This window comes from Nymphaea colorata, chromosome 14, assembly GCF_008831285.2.
Source record: "Nymphaea colorata isolate Beijing-Zhang1983 chromosome 14, ASM883128v2, whole genome shotgun sequence".
NCBI lineage: Eukaryota > Viridiplantae > Streptophyta > Magnoliopsida > Nymphaeales > Nymphaeaceae > Nymphaea > Nymphaea colorata.
In genome coordinates this window covers 1944236-1962959 of record NC_045151.1, presented here as the reverse complement: position 1 = coordinate 1962959, position 18724 = coordinate 1944236, and the positions used below count along the sequence as shown (strand labels likewise).

Here is an 18724-nt window from a genome sequence, read left to right as displayed (position 1 = left end):
AGAACATTCCTTAAGAGGTGAAGGAAAGTTAAGAAACTGTATCATTAGCTCGAATTCACATACTCACTTCATATAAAGATAGTGAGATAAAGACTACTGCCCCAAAAAGATTATTCTAAAACATTCTACAACCAACAATACACAAATGCTTTAGAATGTGCAACCAACAAACATCAAGTAACAATACATGCCTGCTATTTAGGATTGAAAATGTGCATATGTTAAATTGAGAATTGAATTGATGCTAGTATCTTGTGATGATTTGAAGTTATTTGTGAATACAAAAGATATTGAGCCTTACACATTATTTTGAATCTAACTGAAAGCATCTCATTTCTTTAAAAATAACTGTGTGCGAATGGCATAGTTGATGCTAGCTTCCAAAATACCAAAAAACAAAATTCTTTTATACCTTGAGAAAGGCTGATAACAGGAAACAAATAAAAAGAATTGTCATCCACATGCATGCACGCACGCAAAAGCTCTTCACACAATCATGATTCATGAACATTGGACATCAAAACAGAAAACTGCAAGAGGCAACGGAAATAGACACTAAAATCACATTAGATAAAAAAAAGAAGAAAACAAAAGAATGAGAAAAAACAATCATTACCAAGAGGCAACTTGAATCATTCTAATGATACATATTCACTTGTTTTATCCTCAACCTGAAACAAATACATATAGTCAATTAACAAATGATTCATAAAATATTCAATGAATACAATTTCTTCAAAACATACTTACTTTTATTAACACTTCATGCATTGAATCAACATCATTCTTTACCCAATTATCCAAACAAACCAAAGCTTCAACTATTTTTGGTATCATTGAACTACGACTATCATTAAGAATTTGACCTCCTTTACTAAAAGCTTTTTCAGAAGCAACAGAAGTTATTGGAATTAACAACAGATCATGTGTCATTTGTGAAAGAATTCGATTCTTGGATTCCTTATCCTTCCACCATTGCAAAATATTAAAATATTCTTCATCACCATTATCATCGTGCTTAATCAATTCATCCTCCAAATATGTGTCTATCTCGGATTTGGTGACCTGAAAATCAACATTCTCAGTTTTAACTAAGAACTTAAAAAATAGCTTTCTTCCACCGCGTGGTGTGTCTCGACTCTCTCGACCTTGAATATTGGAGGAATTAGTTGATATGGTAGAAATATTAGCATCCATTTCATTTCTTTGAATGTAAGTTTCATAAACATCTTGTAAAGATTGTTTTATCATTTCCATTTGTTCTTCCTTTTCTTCTCTTGACTGGTAGATTTTTGAAAAGATAAATTCTGATAATGTGAGTTTTACGTGTGGATCCAATATGGATGCAATAATCATTAACAAGTTACAGGATTTCCAATATTTATCAAATTTCTCTTTCATTTTCATTGTCATTGCCTTCATAAATCCACCTTCATTTTCAACATTTTCCTGCAATATTTCTTGAACTCTCCAAATTTCAAGAAAATACAAGTTTGTTATTGCATAAGATGACCCAAAAAATAAGGTGTAGACATCATAGAAAACTTGAAGAAAATCACATATAACTTCTGTTTTTTTCCAATCCTCAGGTCCAAGCAACCATATGAAGCCTGGGTCTTCCATGTTATATCTTGTAAAAGCATCTTTGTATGCAAGAGCTGTTTGCAACATAAAATATGTTAAATTCCATTGAGTTGGTATATCTAATACTAACTTCTTTGTCATTGAAATTTCCAACTCTCTAGCTGCAACTACAAAATCATGGAGTTTAATGGTGAAACTTTGATATACTTTACTGTATTTCTAATGATATTGATTTCATCTTTAATGACACTCAACCCATCTTGTACCATCAGATTCAAAATATGTGCACAACATTGCACATGAAAAAAATTATCTCCATAATACAAGTTGATGCCGCTTTTTTTCATGTTCTCTTTTAATTTTCTGACAATAACATCATTTGATGAAGCATTGTCAACTGTAATAGATATTATTTGCTTTTTAATCTCCCAATTTGCAAGATGCTTAGCAATTACATTTGTTAAAAACTAATATAGTATGAGGTGGTTCAACTTCGATAAAGTTAATGATACGCTGTTGCATATTCTACTCTTTATCAATGAAATGTACTGTTAATGCCATATATCCAAGTTGTTGGTTTGATGTCCATATATCTATAGTCAAAGCAGTTTGATCAACACCCTTCAAGACTTCTTTCAATTTTTTCTTTTCATCTTCATACAATTTAATGACATCTCCTTTAACTGTCATTTTTTAAACTGGCACCCAATTAGGAAAACCAAGCCTAAGAATGAACCTAAACCAATCATTTTCCACTATAGAAAAAGCATGCTCTCTGGTTGCCACTAAATTTCAAATTATCTCTCTTATTGATTGAGCATCGATGTTGGAACCCATTTCCATAAGCTTCTTCGGGACATCTGAAGTATTTCCAGATTTAAAACTTAACATCGCTTGCTTTTTGTTAGTAAAATGTGTCAAACATTTGTCATTAATGATGTAGATCCTCTTGTACTTATCATAAATAGTGTACTGCAGTACTTACATTTTCCTTTTCTCATACCATTTATAGTTACCTCGTCAAAATTATTCCACATTATAGAAGTCTTTGCTTTTGATCTTTTTGCACCACTTACATGTGCTTCATGAGCATCTATTGAAACTCTTTCATTTTCAGTGTCTTCCGGTCAACTGTCCACCCAGTCAAGTGACACTGAATCCATAGGAGTTTCATTAGAGGAATGCACTCTGATTGGGACATCATCTGAGCTTTGTCTCGAATCACATACTTGCTTGCCCTTATCAATGATATTTCTTTATAAATTTGTCATTCTTCAAATAAGTAATTTTCCCTTATGCTGAAGCTATTCTCCTATTTGAACATGAAATTTGATAGAAACATATGACAATATAAGAGAATATGAAATCTTATTCCTGGCCCAGTACGGGCCAGGTCCGGATCTAGAAATTTTGTTATCGGGCTCAACTTGAGTGAGCCTAGCTCGGCCCGACATCTTAACAGGTCGGGCCCGGTTATCACTTCTATAACCCGGCCCGACATCTTAATGAGTCGGGCCCGGTTATCACTTCTATAACCTGGCCCGGCCCGACGGGCCATTAGGTCAATCCTCCTGTCCCGTGCCCTCCCCTTTCCAGTTTCCATCGAGGGAGGCAGAGGTAGAGCCACAGAGATTTGAGAGAGCCGCAGAGACAGGGAGAGTCGGAGAAGAGACTGTGTGCCTGTCACTGTCTCCACAGTCCATACTCAGTCGGTCCGCCACCATCTCCACTCCACCACTGGGCCACCATCGCCCTTTCGTTGGTCCACCACTGGTCCACCATCGGTCATCGCCCTTTTGCTTTGTGAAGGTACAAGAATGCATACTTCGCAGTTTTCTTTTCTTCAGCTACTTTGATCACCAGAATGACAGAATCTGTTTGTTTGCTCTCGTGTTTTCTTTTCTTCAACTTCTTTATTACCCGAATATGTTTGCTTTCTCTTGGTGAGAACTTTTTCCATATATTGTTTGAGTTTGTGGGAACATCTGGAATCAGATCAAATAGATCCACTATTTGCCTTGTACCTTGTGGCATCATGAAGCGTATAAAAAAAAACGCCCAACTTGATGTACTGAACATGAATACACGATCAGTAGATCATTAATCCATTTTGCTGGTGCTCAATAGATATTTTTATTTTCATGTCATGTTTTTGTATAATGTTTTAAACTAATATCTAACAAAAACTTACATGTTGTTACAAGTCTTGCTATGGTATCATCTTGAATCTTCATATTGTTTAGTTGTGTTAAAGTTGCACTATGTCTACTGATGGAATGGGGGGGTATGCTCAACATTTTTTATCATGTCAGATGATTCCATTTTCTAGTACTTCTAATCCGAATGCTGCAAGGAAATGTTCTATTTGGCAGTGTTAGTAACAATGGTGAGCTAATTTGGAAAAAGTGATATGCAGGATTGCTAAGTGGTCGAGTGGAGAAATCATGTAGAGAACTGGGAAAAACTGCAAAAGTATATTTCCTATGTGGTGTAATTTTTCACTGATAAAAATCAGTGATAGTATGTGATATATGCCTAAAATGAATAGTGAGACAGGATGCTGCAGTGCAGGAGAAATGGAGAACAAGCTGTCAATCATGGTTCTTATCATGTTTAGCAATATTTAATATATAAGTGTTGCTAACTGGCCATGCATTTTGATTTTGTTGTTGTTATAAGTCGATAATATGCTTTCCATTAAAAAAGTGCTTCATTTTGTTGTTAATTTTCTCAATTAATATAGCATTTTGGTGGTTATTTTTTCCTTTCTTTTGGATTGCTTAATGCTTGGCCGTAAAATCATCACAGACCTTTCTGCAAGGGAGGTTTTGCACCCATGAGTGCTGGGTTAATGATCAACTGTCCAATTATCCAAAACCTTCCTTCAAGGTCCACCCCTCTCTTTATAAAAAGAAATGTGAAATTGGTGTTGACATGTGAATGATCATATTTCATAGTTCTTTTTTCCTTTTTTTTTATGAAGTGAAGAAATTTGGTGTCTTTTAACAAATCCAAAAGGGGTGGACCTTGAAGGAATGAAGAATATCGTCTGATGACAAATGTAGAGGAAAATGAACCTTTGTCATGTACTGAAAAAGGCATTGAATCCAAGAGGAAAAGAACTTCAATAGTATGAAATGACTTCAAATTAGTAGAATTGAGGGGAAAAGAGTTTGCGAAATGCAAACATTGTGGTGAACACTTAAAATGACATAGAAATACATGTGTCAGAAAACAAATACTTGAGGGAAAACAACAAACTTTGTCATTTGGAGTTGGTCAATCTAGTGCCACAAATTTAGGTCTACATAAATTTGATATGGACACTATAAGAAAAGGTATGGTTAGGTTGACAATAATGCATTCTCTTCCTTTCAGTATTGCAGAATATCAATATCTTAACGATCTTCTAAAGGCTTGCAATTCAAGGTTTGTGTTAATTTCTAGGCGAACACTTGCAAAAGAGGTACAGCCAATGTTCTTGACTGAAAAAAAGAGATATCTAGAAGTTTTAAATAACCAAGTGCAGCGGGTTTCATTGACATTTGATATGTGATCCTCACAACAAACATTAGGGTACTTATGCTTGACAACCTCTTATATTGATACGGATTGGCAATTGCACTCTCATATATTTAATTTTATACATGTGCCTCCACCACATAATGCAAGTTGTATATGTGACATTTTATTGGAGTGCATTACTACTAAGTGGGAAATTCATTTGAAGCTGTTTTCTGTCACTGCTGATAACTGTTGAACAAATGATAATGAAATAAGTTTATTGAGAATGGTCATATAAAGAAAAAATAATATTTCATTACCATTGAGAGGGGAGTACTTTCATATTTGTTGTGGTGCACACATCATCAATCTGATAGTTAAAGATGGTATGAATGATATTGATGATACAATTTCAAAAATTTGTGACAGTGTCAAATATGTAAGGGGATCACCAAAACGACTACATGCTTTCAAAGAATGTGTAAAAGCAATAGGTTTGGATGAGAAAAAAGGTTTAAACTATGATGTTCCTACTCGATGGAATTCTACATTTATTATGTTGAGAGATGCACTATTATTCAAAGATGTCTTTCAACATTTAGCATCGTGTGATCCTATTTATACATGTTTGCCTTCTGAGGATGAGTGGTCTCAGGCATCTGATTTATGTCAGTTCTTAAAGGTCTTCTACGATGCAACAAATCTATTCGCTACCACCAAGCAGGTAATAGCTAATCTTGTTTTTGAAGAAATCGTATCAATTTACCATTATTTGTATAAGCATCGTGGAACATCAAACGAACATATAAGGGCATTGGCATGCAAAATGCAAGAAAAGTTGGACAAATACTTTAAGGACTACAATATTCTCTTTGCAATTGCAGCTGTTTTGGATCCTAGGTTCAATTTGTCATACTTGAAGTATTTGCTTGGCAATTTAGATAAACCTAATGCAATAGTGAAATATGAAATTATAGAGAGAACTCTTCATGAATTGTATGCTGAGTACAGAAATATGTATGAGGATAGTGACACGTGTAATATACAAAGGGTTAATGCATCCACTAGTACCATGATTGCAACAGAAGAATATAAAAGTATGTCTAGATATGAGTTTAAAGCATATGTCAACTCTATATCTCCTGTAGTGGTTCACACATATCTAGACAAATATTTGATTGATTCATTGGAAGAAATTACACCTAATGTAGAGTTCAACATATTATTTTGGTGGAAGACAAATGAAAGCAAATATAACATTCTAGCGAAGATGGCTCGAGATGTGTTAGCTATTCTTGTATCTACAGTTGCTTCAGAATCTACATTCAGTATATCAAGAAGAATTCTTAATGATTATCAATGTTCAACTACTCTAGAAAATGTTGAATCATTAATTTGCACGCAAAGTTGGATTCGTGATGCAAGCAACTTCTGTGAAAGGTAAGATGTTCATGCTTCATAGTTTATACATATTAACATAATAGTGTGCTTAAATTAATAAGTGTCTTTGTTACAGTTCTCATGATGCAGAGCACCATTCGGACGAGGAATGTTAATCGAGCGCATGATTATTATGGTAATTTTTTTTATGTGTCAAGCATCTATCTCTGTCCACATTTGTCATTAATAAGTTCTCAAAATGTTCTAGTTATTTCTAGATTTATTCATGTCATTTCTTGTGCTTTATGTTCATATTAAATGATATGGCATGAGTGTCTGTCCTAACACAAAAGTACATGGCCTCTGAGTCTCTACTTCAATTATACAGGCTGCAGGCAGAAATCTGCATTTTAGGGTGCAATATGAGAAAGCTATAAGACCAATTTGTTTTGGTGCTCTTGTTCACACAGTATATGTAGATTGCATTTGTTTTGGTGCTCTTGTTCACACAGTATATGTAGATTGCATTTGTTTTGGAGCTCTTGTTCACACAGTATATGTAGATTGCATTTGTTTTGGTGTTCTTGTTCACATAGTATATGCCAATTGCATTTTAGGGTTCTTCTCTCCAATGTTGTTTTCTTGTAACAATTGTGCCTACATTTGGTGGAGTAGCTGTATGCTTTTAGTTGCAAGAAGGTGCATTATTTGTGTCCATGTCCTTCATACCATGATTCAAGTGCTCTAGTTGCCTGAGTGACTTGGTGCAAGATTTATTCTTCTAGCAGTTTGCTTAATGTCTGATTAGTTGATTGGTAGGGTGGCTTTTACATTCAATTAGTATACTGGCGTGTCAATGGCTTAATGTCATGATTCGAATGCTTAGTTGTCAAGATGGGTGTTGACAGTGGCAACCCTTGATCATATGCTTATCTGGAAACGTTGATAGCTTTTGCATTTGGCAATACTTTTGAACTTACTACATTTTGAGAGGAAAGTTTTTTTTTTAAAAAAGAAAGATCATTCGTGGCTCTCTTTCTGCATGCATTACAAAATTCTTTTTAAAAAACAGAGATAGATGCTTGAACTTACTGCATTTGTTTATGTGTCTGAATCTTAGTTGATCAACCTTGCAGAAAGCATAGAAGCAGACAGCTGAAATCATTTGCCTGATCTTCAGTTTTCAGTGTTTGATGGTGATGATGATTTTCCATTGACTTGAGCTTTTCTGAGTTGTTTGCCTCCCTTCATTCAGTCAGTCATCATTTAAGAACAATGGGAGAAAAAAACACCTTGAGTAGATCAGCAGATGTTTAAAGAGCTATCCAGATCTGTGTATTTTTGTCCCTTATTATATTCTTGGTTGCTTGATTCAACCAAAAAATTGTTGTAATTTATTGCTCTCATTGTTACTAATATGCGACTGTGCACTTGTGTATTATCTTATATAACTGCACTTGTTGTTATTTGGTATTTGTGGAAGTCCTTTTCCTTTTTTTTTTTATTTTAGGTGAGAAGTCGATACCATCAATAGACCAAACCGACCCAGCCCGGCCCGCCAATTAACTTGATGGGCCGGGCTGGGCCTGATTTTTGGTGAACCAGGCCCGGTACCCAGCCCGTCAATAATCGGGCCGGCCCGATACCCACCCCTAGTTTTTGGCTGTCATTTTTAGTAAGAATATGAAAACAACGATGCAAAAACAATCTGAATGTTTTCTAAAAGATCATGTAGCAGAACATAAAATAAAAGAAAACCATCTTGCAGCCATGACTGCAAAGAAAATAAAAATATCAGAAACAAAAAATAGAAAATTTTCTTAAATGGTGAAGCATCTTCTAGTAGGAGCGGGGGGAGGAGGGGAAGCAACGGAAGCAACACAGTAGAGCTATAATAATGATCTTACATGAAATTGCACATTGAAAGGAAGGAAAAAGGAAGAAACTGAGGTCATGACAAGCAAAATTTGTCCTTTAAGAGGAAGCACATGATAATGATTTTGTATCTGGAATAAGACAAAATAAAAATCAGCAAAATTGAGATTTTACAAAGTTCAACAATATATGTTTATCTGTAATCTAAATTACTATCAATAATTCATGCATAGATATTTCTTGAGAGTCTGAACTATTACCAATAATTCGTCATTGGGCAAAATTTTTAATACAGCATTTTAAGACAAAAAATTAAATATGCTTCAACATCGAGCAAATGATAGAAAGATTAGGATACATAACATAAAAAGTAAAGAAAAATTTTCATGTAAATAAGAAAAGAAAGCAAAAAACTTAAGCAATTATTCATTAACAAACAGACAGTTCATGAAATGGCATCCAAAGTTTTGGAAACAGAGTAAATATCACCAAGTGGAAACTTAGCAAGGATGCTATCTACATAAATAATATAAAAGGAGGTAAATCTAAAATTTGGTTTTTGATGTTGAATGAGTCCACACTTGTCCCGATAAGTAGGAAAAATCCCGAAAATGTCTCCCAATATTTCAATATCCTCAATATCTTCTCCTTGGGACAAAAAAGATATCAATGATAACAGAACATAAAAGACACAATTTCATTATTTTTAGAAACTTGAACAGACATGTGGAGATATGATCCCATGCAAATTAGCAACATACTATCTCTTAACACGACATACGATCTAAATAAAATGACACAAATGTAAATCATTGTGAAAATATTTATAAGTTCCAACGTAGAACGTCAGAATGAAGAGGATTGAGGAACAACTGTGAGCACAACATGGTAGAATGAGATGCAAAACATTTCGATATTCAAGGTTTCTATTGCTGAGAGAGAGTGTGAGAGAGGTCACTCTTAGCAATTAGTTTGAGATAAAACAAAAGAATGAGATGCAGAAACATTTCAATATTAGAGAAGAAAGATAAGCAAAAACAAAGAAAGAACTTTGTGCATAAAGGAAGAGAAAAGAAACAGAGCCGAAACACAAAAAGAAATTCTCTTTTACCTAAAGCCGACCTTGAGGTAGGTTGTTTTCCTTCCTTCTACTACAAACGATTTCCCCCCCAGCCCATGTGCCTCCAACTATATGTGCCAAAGAGAAATTGCCCTCTTTGCTGAATAAAATGCATTGGGATAAATAAAATGCAAAAAGAAAGCGAGAGAGAGAGAGAGAGAGAGAGAGAGAGAGAGAGAGAGAAAGAGCTACATACATGCACGCAGGAAACTTGCCCTCTTTGCTGCAGGCATAGGCAGGAACCTTGAAGGTTGAAAAGGAGCTACCGGCTGCAATAGGAACCTTGAATGTTGAAGGCTGAAGTGGAGCTGTCGCTGCGACAAGAACCTTGAAGGCGAAAGGCTGAAGCAGAGCTGCCACTGTGACAGGAACCTTGAAGGCTAAAGGTTGAAGCGGAGCTGCCACTGTGACAGGAACCTTGAAGGTTGAAGGCTGAAGGCTGAAGTGGAGCTGTCGGCTGACCTTGAAGGCTGAAGGCTGAAGCGGCCCACGGGCGGAGGATCTTAGGAGTTAGGTTAGGGTTGCAATGGGGGGAAAAGTTTCAAAACGAGAGAAGGAGAACAAAAAGGAAAGAAGGAGAACAAAAAGGAAAGTGAAAACTGAAAACTGAAAAGAGAGTTTCATGCCTGAGACGTTTTTGCAAACCGGTTTTTTAATTAAAATACGAGTCAGTGACACTTTTGAGCCGAATCGAGCTTTAATGGTTCAAGTTCAATGAACTTGAACTCGACTCGATTTGTTGAATGAGTCGACTCATGAACTCGAGCTCAACTCGTTCAACACATGATGCAGCTTGAACTCGCTTACAAGTCGAGCTTAAACGAGTCGAGCTCGAGTAGCTCAATTCTTTGTTCGCCCCTACTTAGTTGTGGCCTACATGTTTCTCATATGCATTAATCATGAATCTTTTGCATGGAGGTACATACTTGTTACATATCCAACTTATAATAATTGCTTTTGGATATTCTAGTTGGATCTTGGAATATAGTGCTCAAAAGTCTAATTGTATCTCCATAGTATTTATGGAGAAAATTGAAGAGATTTATATTATCTAAGCGAGAAAACACCAATTGTTGAAACCATTTTACATAAATGTACATATATAAAACCATGGATTATGACTTGTACATAGCCGGCCCATAGATGAACAAAAGAGTGCAATTTTTTGGTAGTAAGCTTGGACAATGCTTTTTAAAGAAAAAAAAGTGTTGTCCTAAAAAATTAAGCTGGTAAATCTAGAATTACTTTATGATCCAACCAGTAGAGAGCTGGATGGGGCAGTTTGCTGTATAGACTGTCTTCCTTGCATGACACACACTTTCTATGTCACCCCTGGTATAATGAAGGGCAAAGTATAAAATTGTTATTGAGACAAGTCATTTATCGTGCTGCAGATTTTCAAGGGAGGGCATTCACCAATTTGGAAGTGTTTCAAATGTTGTCCATAGAAAATATCTATACGTGATCTCCAATATATTATGTTAGAATAAGTTGGGAGAGAGTAAGCTGACATCATCTAGTGGTTCAAAACTACCAAATATGCTTTCAAAGAACTTTTTAAATTCTATGGCATAGTTCTTTTGTGCAAAACAAACGAGCAATTAGATTTTGGTTCATGCATTAGAGATTTCTTAACAATTTGCATCCATTTATGCATTTTTGCCATAAAAAAATGAGGTGGAGAAGTAGTAAAAATGCATAAAATTTCAAGCACGCATAAATACAAACAAAAGATGCAGATAAATATTAACACACAATTTCAATTTGTTGTAAATATAGGCATTCTCTATCCACCATTTCATTTGTTCTTGTCAAGTTGCTTTTGAATGAAGTGGTGCACCTCCTCACACAATTGTTCTCAAATTGCTGGCATCGTTTTGGATGAAATTTATGCGTTCGCCCTGCAATACACACTATGAGACATACTCCATAATCAAAGCCATTCATCTATGTGAGGATTAGTTGTATCAGTGGTATTTGAATTACCAATATCCACCTTCACTTACTTTGTTTTTGCAAGAGGTATTTGCAATAGTTGTACATTATAATTAGAACCTAGCCTTTTCCAATGGACCTATAATATGTATCGTTTTATGCACCTTATAGTGCAAATTGTAAACTAAGCCCATCACTAACTTCAACCACTTGTACATTTTGAAGGCTTTGTTGGCAAAGTTTAGCATGTACAATACCAAATTTGCTATTTGCACATAGTTGGCATGATTCTGTGTTGCCACAAATACACGATGGTCAAGGTGGTAAATACACTAAATGAAAATACTCAAGATATTTCAAATATTGCTATGTATTACCATTAAAGGAAGCAGTAGTCTTGTACAAATCTTTCTATGACCTCTTGAAATCTCGAATGTTGATTTTTTGGCTTTGTATGAAGTGCTTGCTTAAGATAGGGGGAGTCAACATAGCGGGTTGTTGTTGAAGCTTTATTGGTTTCCATTAGATATACAACAAGTTGTTGTACGAAGTGCTTGAAATCTCTTTCTTGCTTGTATAGTGCATTTTCATGTTTGATTCATCTTCTTCTTCAACAGGCATGTTGTTTGCCATAATATCAATTGTTCATGATTGCCTCCAATGGCATATGAAGAAGTGGTAAGTCATGCCAAAAAGACCCTTATAACCATTTGACCAATGGTAGAAATTCTCACAAATACTACTCTTCATTTATCTGAAGTTAGAAGAAGAGGCAGCTGCCCTTGCTAGACACCCTCATGAATACTGCCCCTTTGTTTGGTCAACTATAGAAGAGGCAGTTGCCCATGCTGAAAACCTTGGAAACCCTCACAGATATTGCTCTCTTTTTGCCAATGACACAAGAAGACGTGATTGCCCATGCTAGAAATTTTCACCAATGCTACTCCTTAACTGATGATAGTAGAAGAAGAAATGGCATGTTCCAAAACCCCTCACAAGTATGACACTTTGTTTTACCAATAACATAGGAAGAAGCAATTACATGTGTCAATTGAATCCTCAGAGTGCAATATGCAAATACATCGTAGAAAAAAGTTTATATCAAGATGCAATGAGACATCCATAGTAGTTTCTCGTCTTAGGAACACTGCAAATGTCAGTAACTTGCTCTTAGCATTCTTGGTCCAAATGTGCAACATATATTGTTTAGGCATCTCCCCCAATACGACAGTTCCAATGTGCACCAAAACAGAATATTACTAAATTCAAACATTTTGCACACACATTTATTATGTTGCCTTCTATATTATATGTCTTGGCATAGGCCCATAATTAGTAACTATACATGCTTTCCTCTTGTGCAATCATTTCAAATGTATTGTTTATATCATCAAATAATTTGGTTTTGCACACTTGAACATGCTTGGTGTGTACATATTCAACATGCATCAACAATTTCATCTCTATTTTTGTCGGAACTTTGGTCAATACTTTACAACCTAAACATCTTTATTGTGTCTAAACAAACTGCTCACATCATTCAAAAAATTGTAGGATTGTTAAACACGAATAGACGTTCTTCTTAAAGGTTGCATTCTAATTATGTCAAAATAAAATTATTATTGGTAGGAGTAAAAGCAAGTAGTGTCGAGCTTGAGCTGGCTCAACACCTAAACACTGAGCTCAAGGTCGAGTCGGGCTCGACTCGACACCAACTCATTGGGTGCAAAATTGTGAATTGTCTTGCCCAACAAACAAACAAAAAAAAACTAAAAATGAAATGAAGAAAATCAAGAACAAAGATGGAAGAAGATGGATATTATTCGTATTGCAACATTTCAAGAAAAACAATAGAAAAAATTAAGTATCAAAGAAGCAAGCAACATGTTCACCACCAGAAAAAGAAAACATGATAAAAGAAACTATTAGTAAACTCACTCAAATACCAGCATCTGCACCCACCACTTTTAAAGGTCTAGCCTCATCTGCCCCTTTTGCTTCCTCCTCTCAGCCTTATAACTGAAACAAATCAAACCCATTCCTCACAAAGAGTAAAAAACTGAAGAACCTTTCCCAAATCCCAAATCTAGATAAACATTTTGAAAATTAGACAAATAATTGATTCTCATCCTAAATTTGGCTGAAAATCATTGGTGTCCCGCATACATTGCAGTCTAAGGACACTTTCAGCAGAATACAGTAAATCGTTGGCATATAAGATGGAAGCAACACCCCTAACTCATCTCCCAACTTAGTGTCTTCATGTAGTTCCTCTGGATGCTAGCTTCAATACTCTTTATTAACATTTCCATTACTAATAAAAGTAGGTAGAGGGAAAGTAGGTCCTCCTGCCTCAGCCCTCGCGTCGGTGCAAACCATGTCCCTTCTCTCCCATTTAATAAGAGTGTCATGGATTCAGAGGTCACACAGGAAGTGGATCTCTCCAAACCCCAGGAAGAGAAGGGCATTAGCAAGGAATCTCCAGTTGACTGGATCATCAACGCTGCTAAGTGCATAGACCATTTTATGGCTTAAGAGAAAGCTCTCTTATATACTTTGGATAAAATGGATCTCATTCTCTTCACAATAATTCTACTGATTAACTTATCTACATCAAAATCGAACGGAAGTTAACTAGTCAGCTATATCTAATTTGCTTCGTAATTAGCACATTGTGATCACGATTACACTTTTCACTAGTTATCTCATGCAAAAAAAATCTCAAATTGCTTTAGTTACTTTATTCTTGACCAAACACCCGAGTTACCTTTGGAGGAGTTTGGAAACCATCAGCCTAAGGACAGAGTCAGGATCCAACTGCGTCACTTCCTCTTTTGCCTCTCTCCATCTCTGCCCAACGATTTAGAGTATCTGAAGACTGCACTTCTGGCTTTTTTCTACACCTAGGAGACGCATTAAGCAGCAGACTATTATGATCTGATAACGAGCGTCCAAGGCTAAAACACTCACATCCTTTTGAACGACTTCCATCTAGTCTTAGCGAAGGAAAACTCTGTCTACTCTGCTCATCACATTGTCTGGGCCTTCCCTATTGTTCGACCAAGTGTACCTGCACTGGAGGTCATAGATCTCCTTTAAAGCGTAGGCAGCCACAAATCTAAAGAAAGTTTTACAGAATGTGAGGATTGGGACCTTCCCTATTTTCTCCTCAGCCTTCATAATTGAGTTGAAATCTCAAACATATATAAATGGTCTCATTATATAATTAAACACTGAACTCAAGTCAACAAATTCATACATGTGAATCATAAATTCGGGATTGAGATATACTCCAACCCGGTCAATGTCCGTCTTGGTCACTTTGTTCCTGAATCCCATATGCACCCAGTTGATTTTTGCATTGCAGTACATTAGCTCCTGCTCCTAAAGTTGCCAGAGAACCAAAATTCTGGCTCATGGACTGCAAGCTTCAATATTTGAAACCATGCTAAGGGTAGGAAACTTCATATATAACTTGCAAGCTTTCATGCGACAGTTTGGTATCCAACAAAATAGTTATTTGGGGTGTAAACTTGACCAGTGTCATATCATAATGGTAAAATCTATTGTTCGTTTACACTGTAGATCCGACATAAAAGGGATCTCAGAGCTGCCTCCGAACCACAGTGAAAAGCCAAATAGATCAAATTTGAGGCGATGGTTTTGGTGCTTGCTCTGGGCCTCTGGCCCGCACTCTAATTTGATGAGAAAGAAGGGCACCTCCACCACCATCGTCGCCGCCACCATGGCTCTTAAAGGTGGTCCTCCGTTCTTTTTTATCCACCGTTCAGAGTCACACACTTGTGATCCCACGGCCACTCCACCCCTCATCCAGAACTCGGCCCTGCCCATCGACCACCAAGAATGGCAGCGTTTTCCTTCTCTTCTTCCTTCCCTGTCTGCTCCTCTTTGCCGAGGACAACCGTAGCCCCGTCATCCTCTCCTCCTGTGTATCTCTCCGCCTACCATGACGCAGAATCAGCAGAGACGACCACCACACGCCCCGCATTCCTCAATGGCGTCTCCAGGCGTCACGCCCTCCTCTCCTTGTCCTTCTCCTCCCTTACTCTCTCCATTGCCGGTTTCTCCTCGGCGGCGATTCTGGAAGCGGACGACGATGAGGAGCTCCTTGAGAAGGCTAAGCGGGACAGAAAGAAGCGGCTGGAGAAGCAGGGCGTCATCAACTCCTCCAAGAATGAGACAGGTAAGATTATGACGAAAATGTACTTGTGCTTGGAACAGAGACCACCCCTTTCCTGCTCATCCTCTTCTTCCTACATGTATATTTCGACTAGACCACCGACTATCATCTGATTCTTCTTATCGACCGTAGGCGGAATCCCCATGTCCGCTAACTGAACAAACTGGCCACAAAATTCTATCATTTAACTGGAAAACGTTGGAAAAATTATCTTCATCTTCAATGCATATTGCGAAAATTGCATCTTCGATCCCCTCACGCCATCTTCTGCGCGTGATTGCACGTTTTGAATTACGGAAGTTGGGGAAGAGAAGAATTCAGTACTGATCGTGTACCTCTTAGGGTGAACTGGTGGATGCGTTTCTAACTCCATCTTGCCAGCTATGCAAGTTAAAGGAGTAAAGGATTCAACATCCTGGCGAATCGAACACTTGGAACTCGTCTCCTTGGAGTAACCCCCTTCCTAATTATCCAGGTTGGAGGTCAAGAAGGCAATATGCATGAATTGGCGAGGGTCTGTCTGACGCAACTTGCCAATTAGAAGTCTGTCTAAACCCAGCTTGTGAATCATTCAAGTTGGAAGAAAGAATTCCGTACTTGGTAGCATCTCTTGGCACGAACAGGTTGGCGTCTATTTTAAGTCCAAAAGGGAAATGGTTTATATTTATGGATTTCGCAGGTCTGTAGATTAGAAATTGAAGTATGTTATGACTTGGCAGCTTAATCAGGGATATAACCGTGAATTCTTATGCAATGAACTGTGAGAAGGATGACTATTGACCATTATATGCAATTCCTCTCCAAGGATGCCCGATCTTTCTTTTTTGTCAGTAAGGTGTTGAATTTATTGACTAAGATCCTTAGTCATGAATAGCATTCTATTTTACATCAGTGCTTTTTTGTGTATAATGGGAACGATTGTAACGGGTCTTTCTTCTTCTAGAGCATGAAGATGACAGGATGAGAACCTACCGACCCAAGTAGGGGAAGATAGAGAATTAGTGTGGTTGCTAAGGTCGTGCGGTTAAAAAACTTAGCCAGCCTAAGCGGTGTCCTTTCTAACGAGTCTGCAGATTAGTCTTCAGTCTTCGGGAGCGAAAAAAGGTGGAAATTTTTTTGCAGGAGGAGGATGTACTTGTATTTTCGCTTGTTCGATCACCTCTTTTAGCATTGGAAAGCGTGAAATAAGTACCGTTTTTTAATTTTAAGTTTTTATCGCCAAACCGAGGTGCAAACGTTTGCAATAAATTTTTCATTTCTGTCTGCTTTGTTGTCTACAATTCTGACCATTTTCTAAAATTATTTTGAAGTGACCGTTGGCTTTGTTCTTGCGGAAGATGTTGTGACGTATCCTTTCTGAAATTCTTAAATGTGAGGGAAATGAGGCTTTGAGGAGATTGATAATGAGCATTTAATGTGTTTATTCCGCTGCAGTTTATTTTTCTAGTTGTTTCGAAGCATGAATTTGGTAGATAAGAATTTTGACAGACGGGAGCAGTATTTGTCACTTCCAATTATTTCTATTAGGATATGTTGCTGGCAGCTCTACTTCTTCCTCTATTATCATCTCCATCCCGCTTCCTACTCTTAAACAGAGCCTTAGTCATTAGCAGAGCTGTGTGTGGGCTGGCGTGAGCCACTGCTCTCACCAGCCCATCAAAAATATCATTGTGACGACTCTTATATTGTGATGGCTCAAAAATTACATGCAGCCCACACTAGACTTGGGTTGCGGACTCAAGTGCCCTTCAGTCCCCACTCTGCCACTCTGAATCTGATTTTGTTTGGAAGAATACTACAAGCAGTACGTGCATTTGATACACAAACACACTATCAGGCAGGCAGAGATTCTGCCCTCCATGAAAAGTAGGAGTTAGAAAACACAAAAGCACAATTTTCTTAGTAAAATAACTCAAGAAATGAAACTGTTGGCTATTATAATACGACCATCAGCACCAAGACAATGCACATATTCAGTAAATGCTTTCCTTTTCAATTTTCATGGTCTGTTTTGTGCGGCTTTATTTGAGCAGCTATATTGGCATTGCTTGGTTTATACTGTTGCAAATTGCAGTTCCCTTCCCTGCTTAGCTTTAGGTGGCCGTTACATTCTCAAGAAATTGAAATCTTTTATATTTGTTGCAACTCAAACGAGTATATGGGATGTATATCTGTCAACCAACCCACTGTACAATGACATGCTCTTTCTATTTGCAGTTTACTTGCAGGAACTTGTGTACAAGCTGAGCAAAGTTGGCCAAGCCATTGAAAACAATGATCTCTCTGCAGCAGGTGCTGTTCTTGGCCCCAACACTGAAAGTGACTGGGTCAAAAATGTCAGTGCAGCTTTCAACAAGGTGAACAGATTTACTCTTGCAGCGTTTTGTTTCAGTTGCACAAGAGCAATGGGATACTTCTTTTCTGTTCCAGCAGCTTAACACTGATCTGTGCCAAATGTATCAGCATCCAGAATATTAACTTTTTTTTGTCCGAGCAGTTGAGCTCTAGTTCGGAGGAAAAGGGTCTCGTGGATACCTTCTACGCTTCATTGGCATCGCTCATATCATCAGGTAATCTCTTCAAATGGCCACAGGACAGCAACTATAAATTTATAATCAACCTGATTATCAGATCTCAATACGCATTTTTTTCTTTTGGTTTCCCTGATGAGGAGATCAGTGGCCAAGCAGGACGTCAACTCATCGAAGATAGCATTCGTGTCATCCGCTACGGCCTTAGAAAAGTGGACCTCTTCAACTGGCTTGGCGGCGCAACTGAAAGGACTGTAAAGAACGGAAGGCTCTGGAGTCTGGACCAAATCAGCGGGAACCCAGCTTGTCGGTTCAGCAACGAGCACCCTACACGATAATACCGTTGGTTGGATTTTGGTCCATCAGTTCTAACAAACATTGTTCATCTTGGTTGGATTCTGGGTTGTTGACTCTACCACATACTGATACATTTCTTTTTCTAAGAAGATAATAAAAAAAGATTTTGTTCACGGAATGTATCATCCAAGGTTCTCAGTGTGAAAAGTAGAACTGATGGGACTAGCATTTGGATATTAATGCGCTCACATCCCCATACATGTTACTATCTATACGGAACCATAAAAACACGGACAT

The 18724-nt window shown here is 37.3% G+C and overlaps 1 protein-coding gene across 1 annotated transcript; it reads left to right on the top strand.

Moving 5' to 3' along the window:
- Positions 1 to 15134: 15134 nt before the first annotated feature.
- LOC116267428 (thylakoid lumenal 16.5 kDa protein, chloroplastic) lies at positions 15135 to 18600 on the top strand. Its single transcript, XM_031649136.2, has 4 exons — positions 15135 to 15602; positions 17817 to 17956; positions 18097 to 18169; positions 18279 to 18600. The coding sequence occupies exons 1-4, from the start codon at positions 15263 to 15265 to the stop codon at positions 18386 to 18388; spliced, it is 663 nt and encodes a 220-aa protein (XP_031504996.1). The 5' UTR covers positions 15135 to 15262; the 3' UTR covers positions 18389 to 18600.
- The last annotated feature ends 124 nt before the right edge of the window (positions 18601 to 18724 follow it).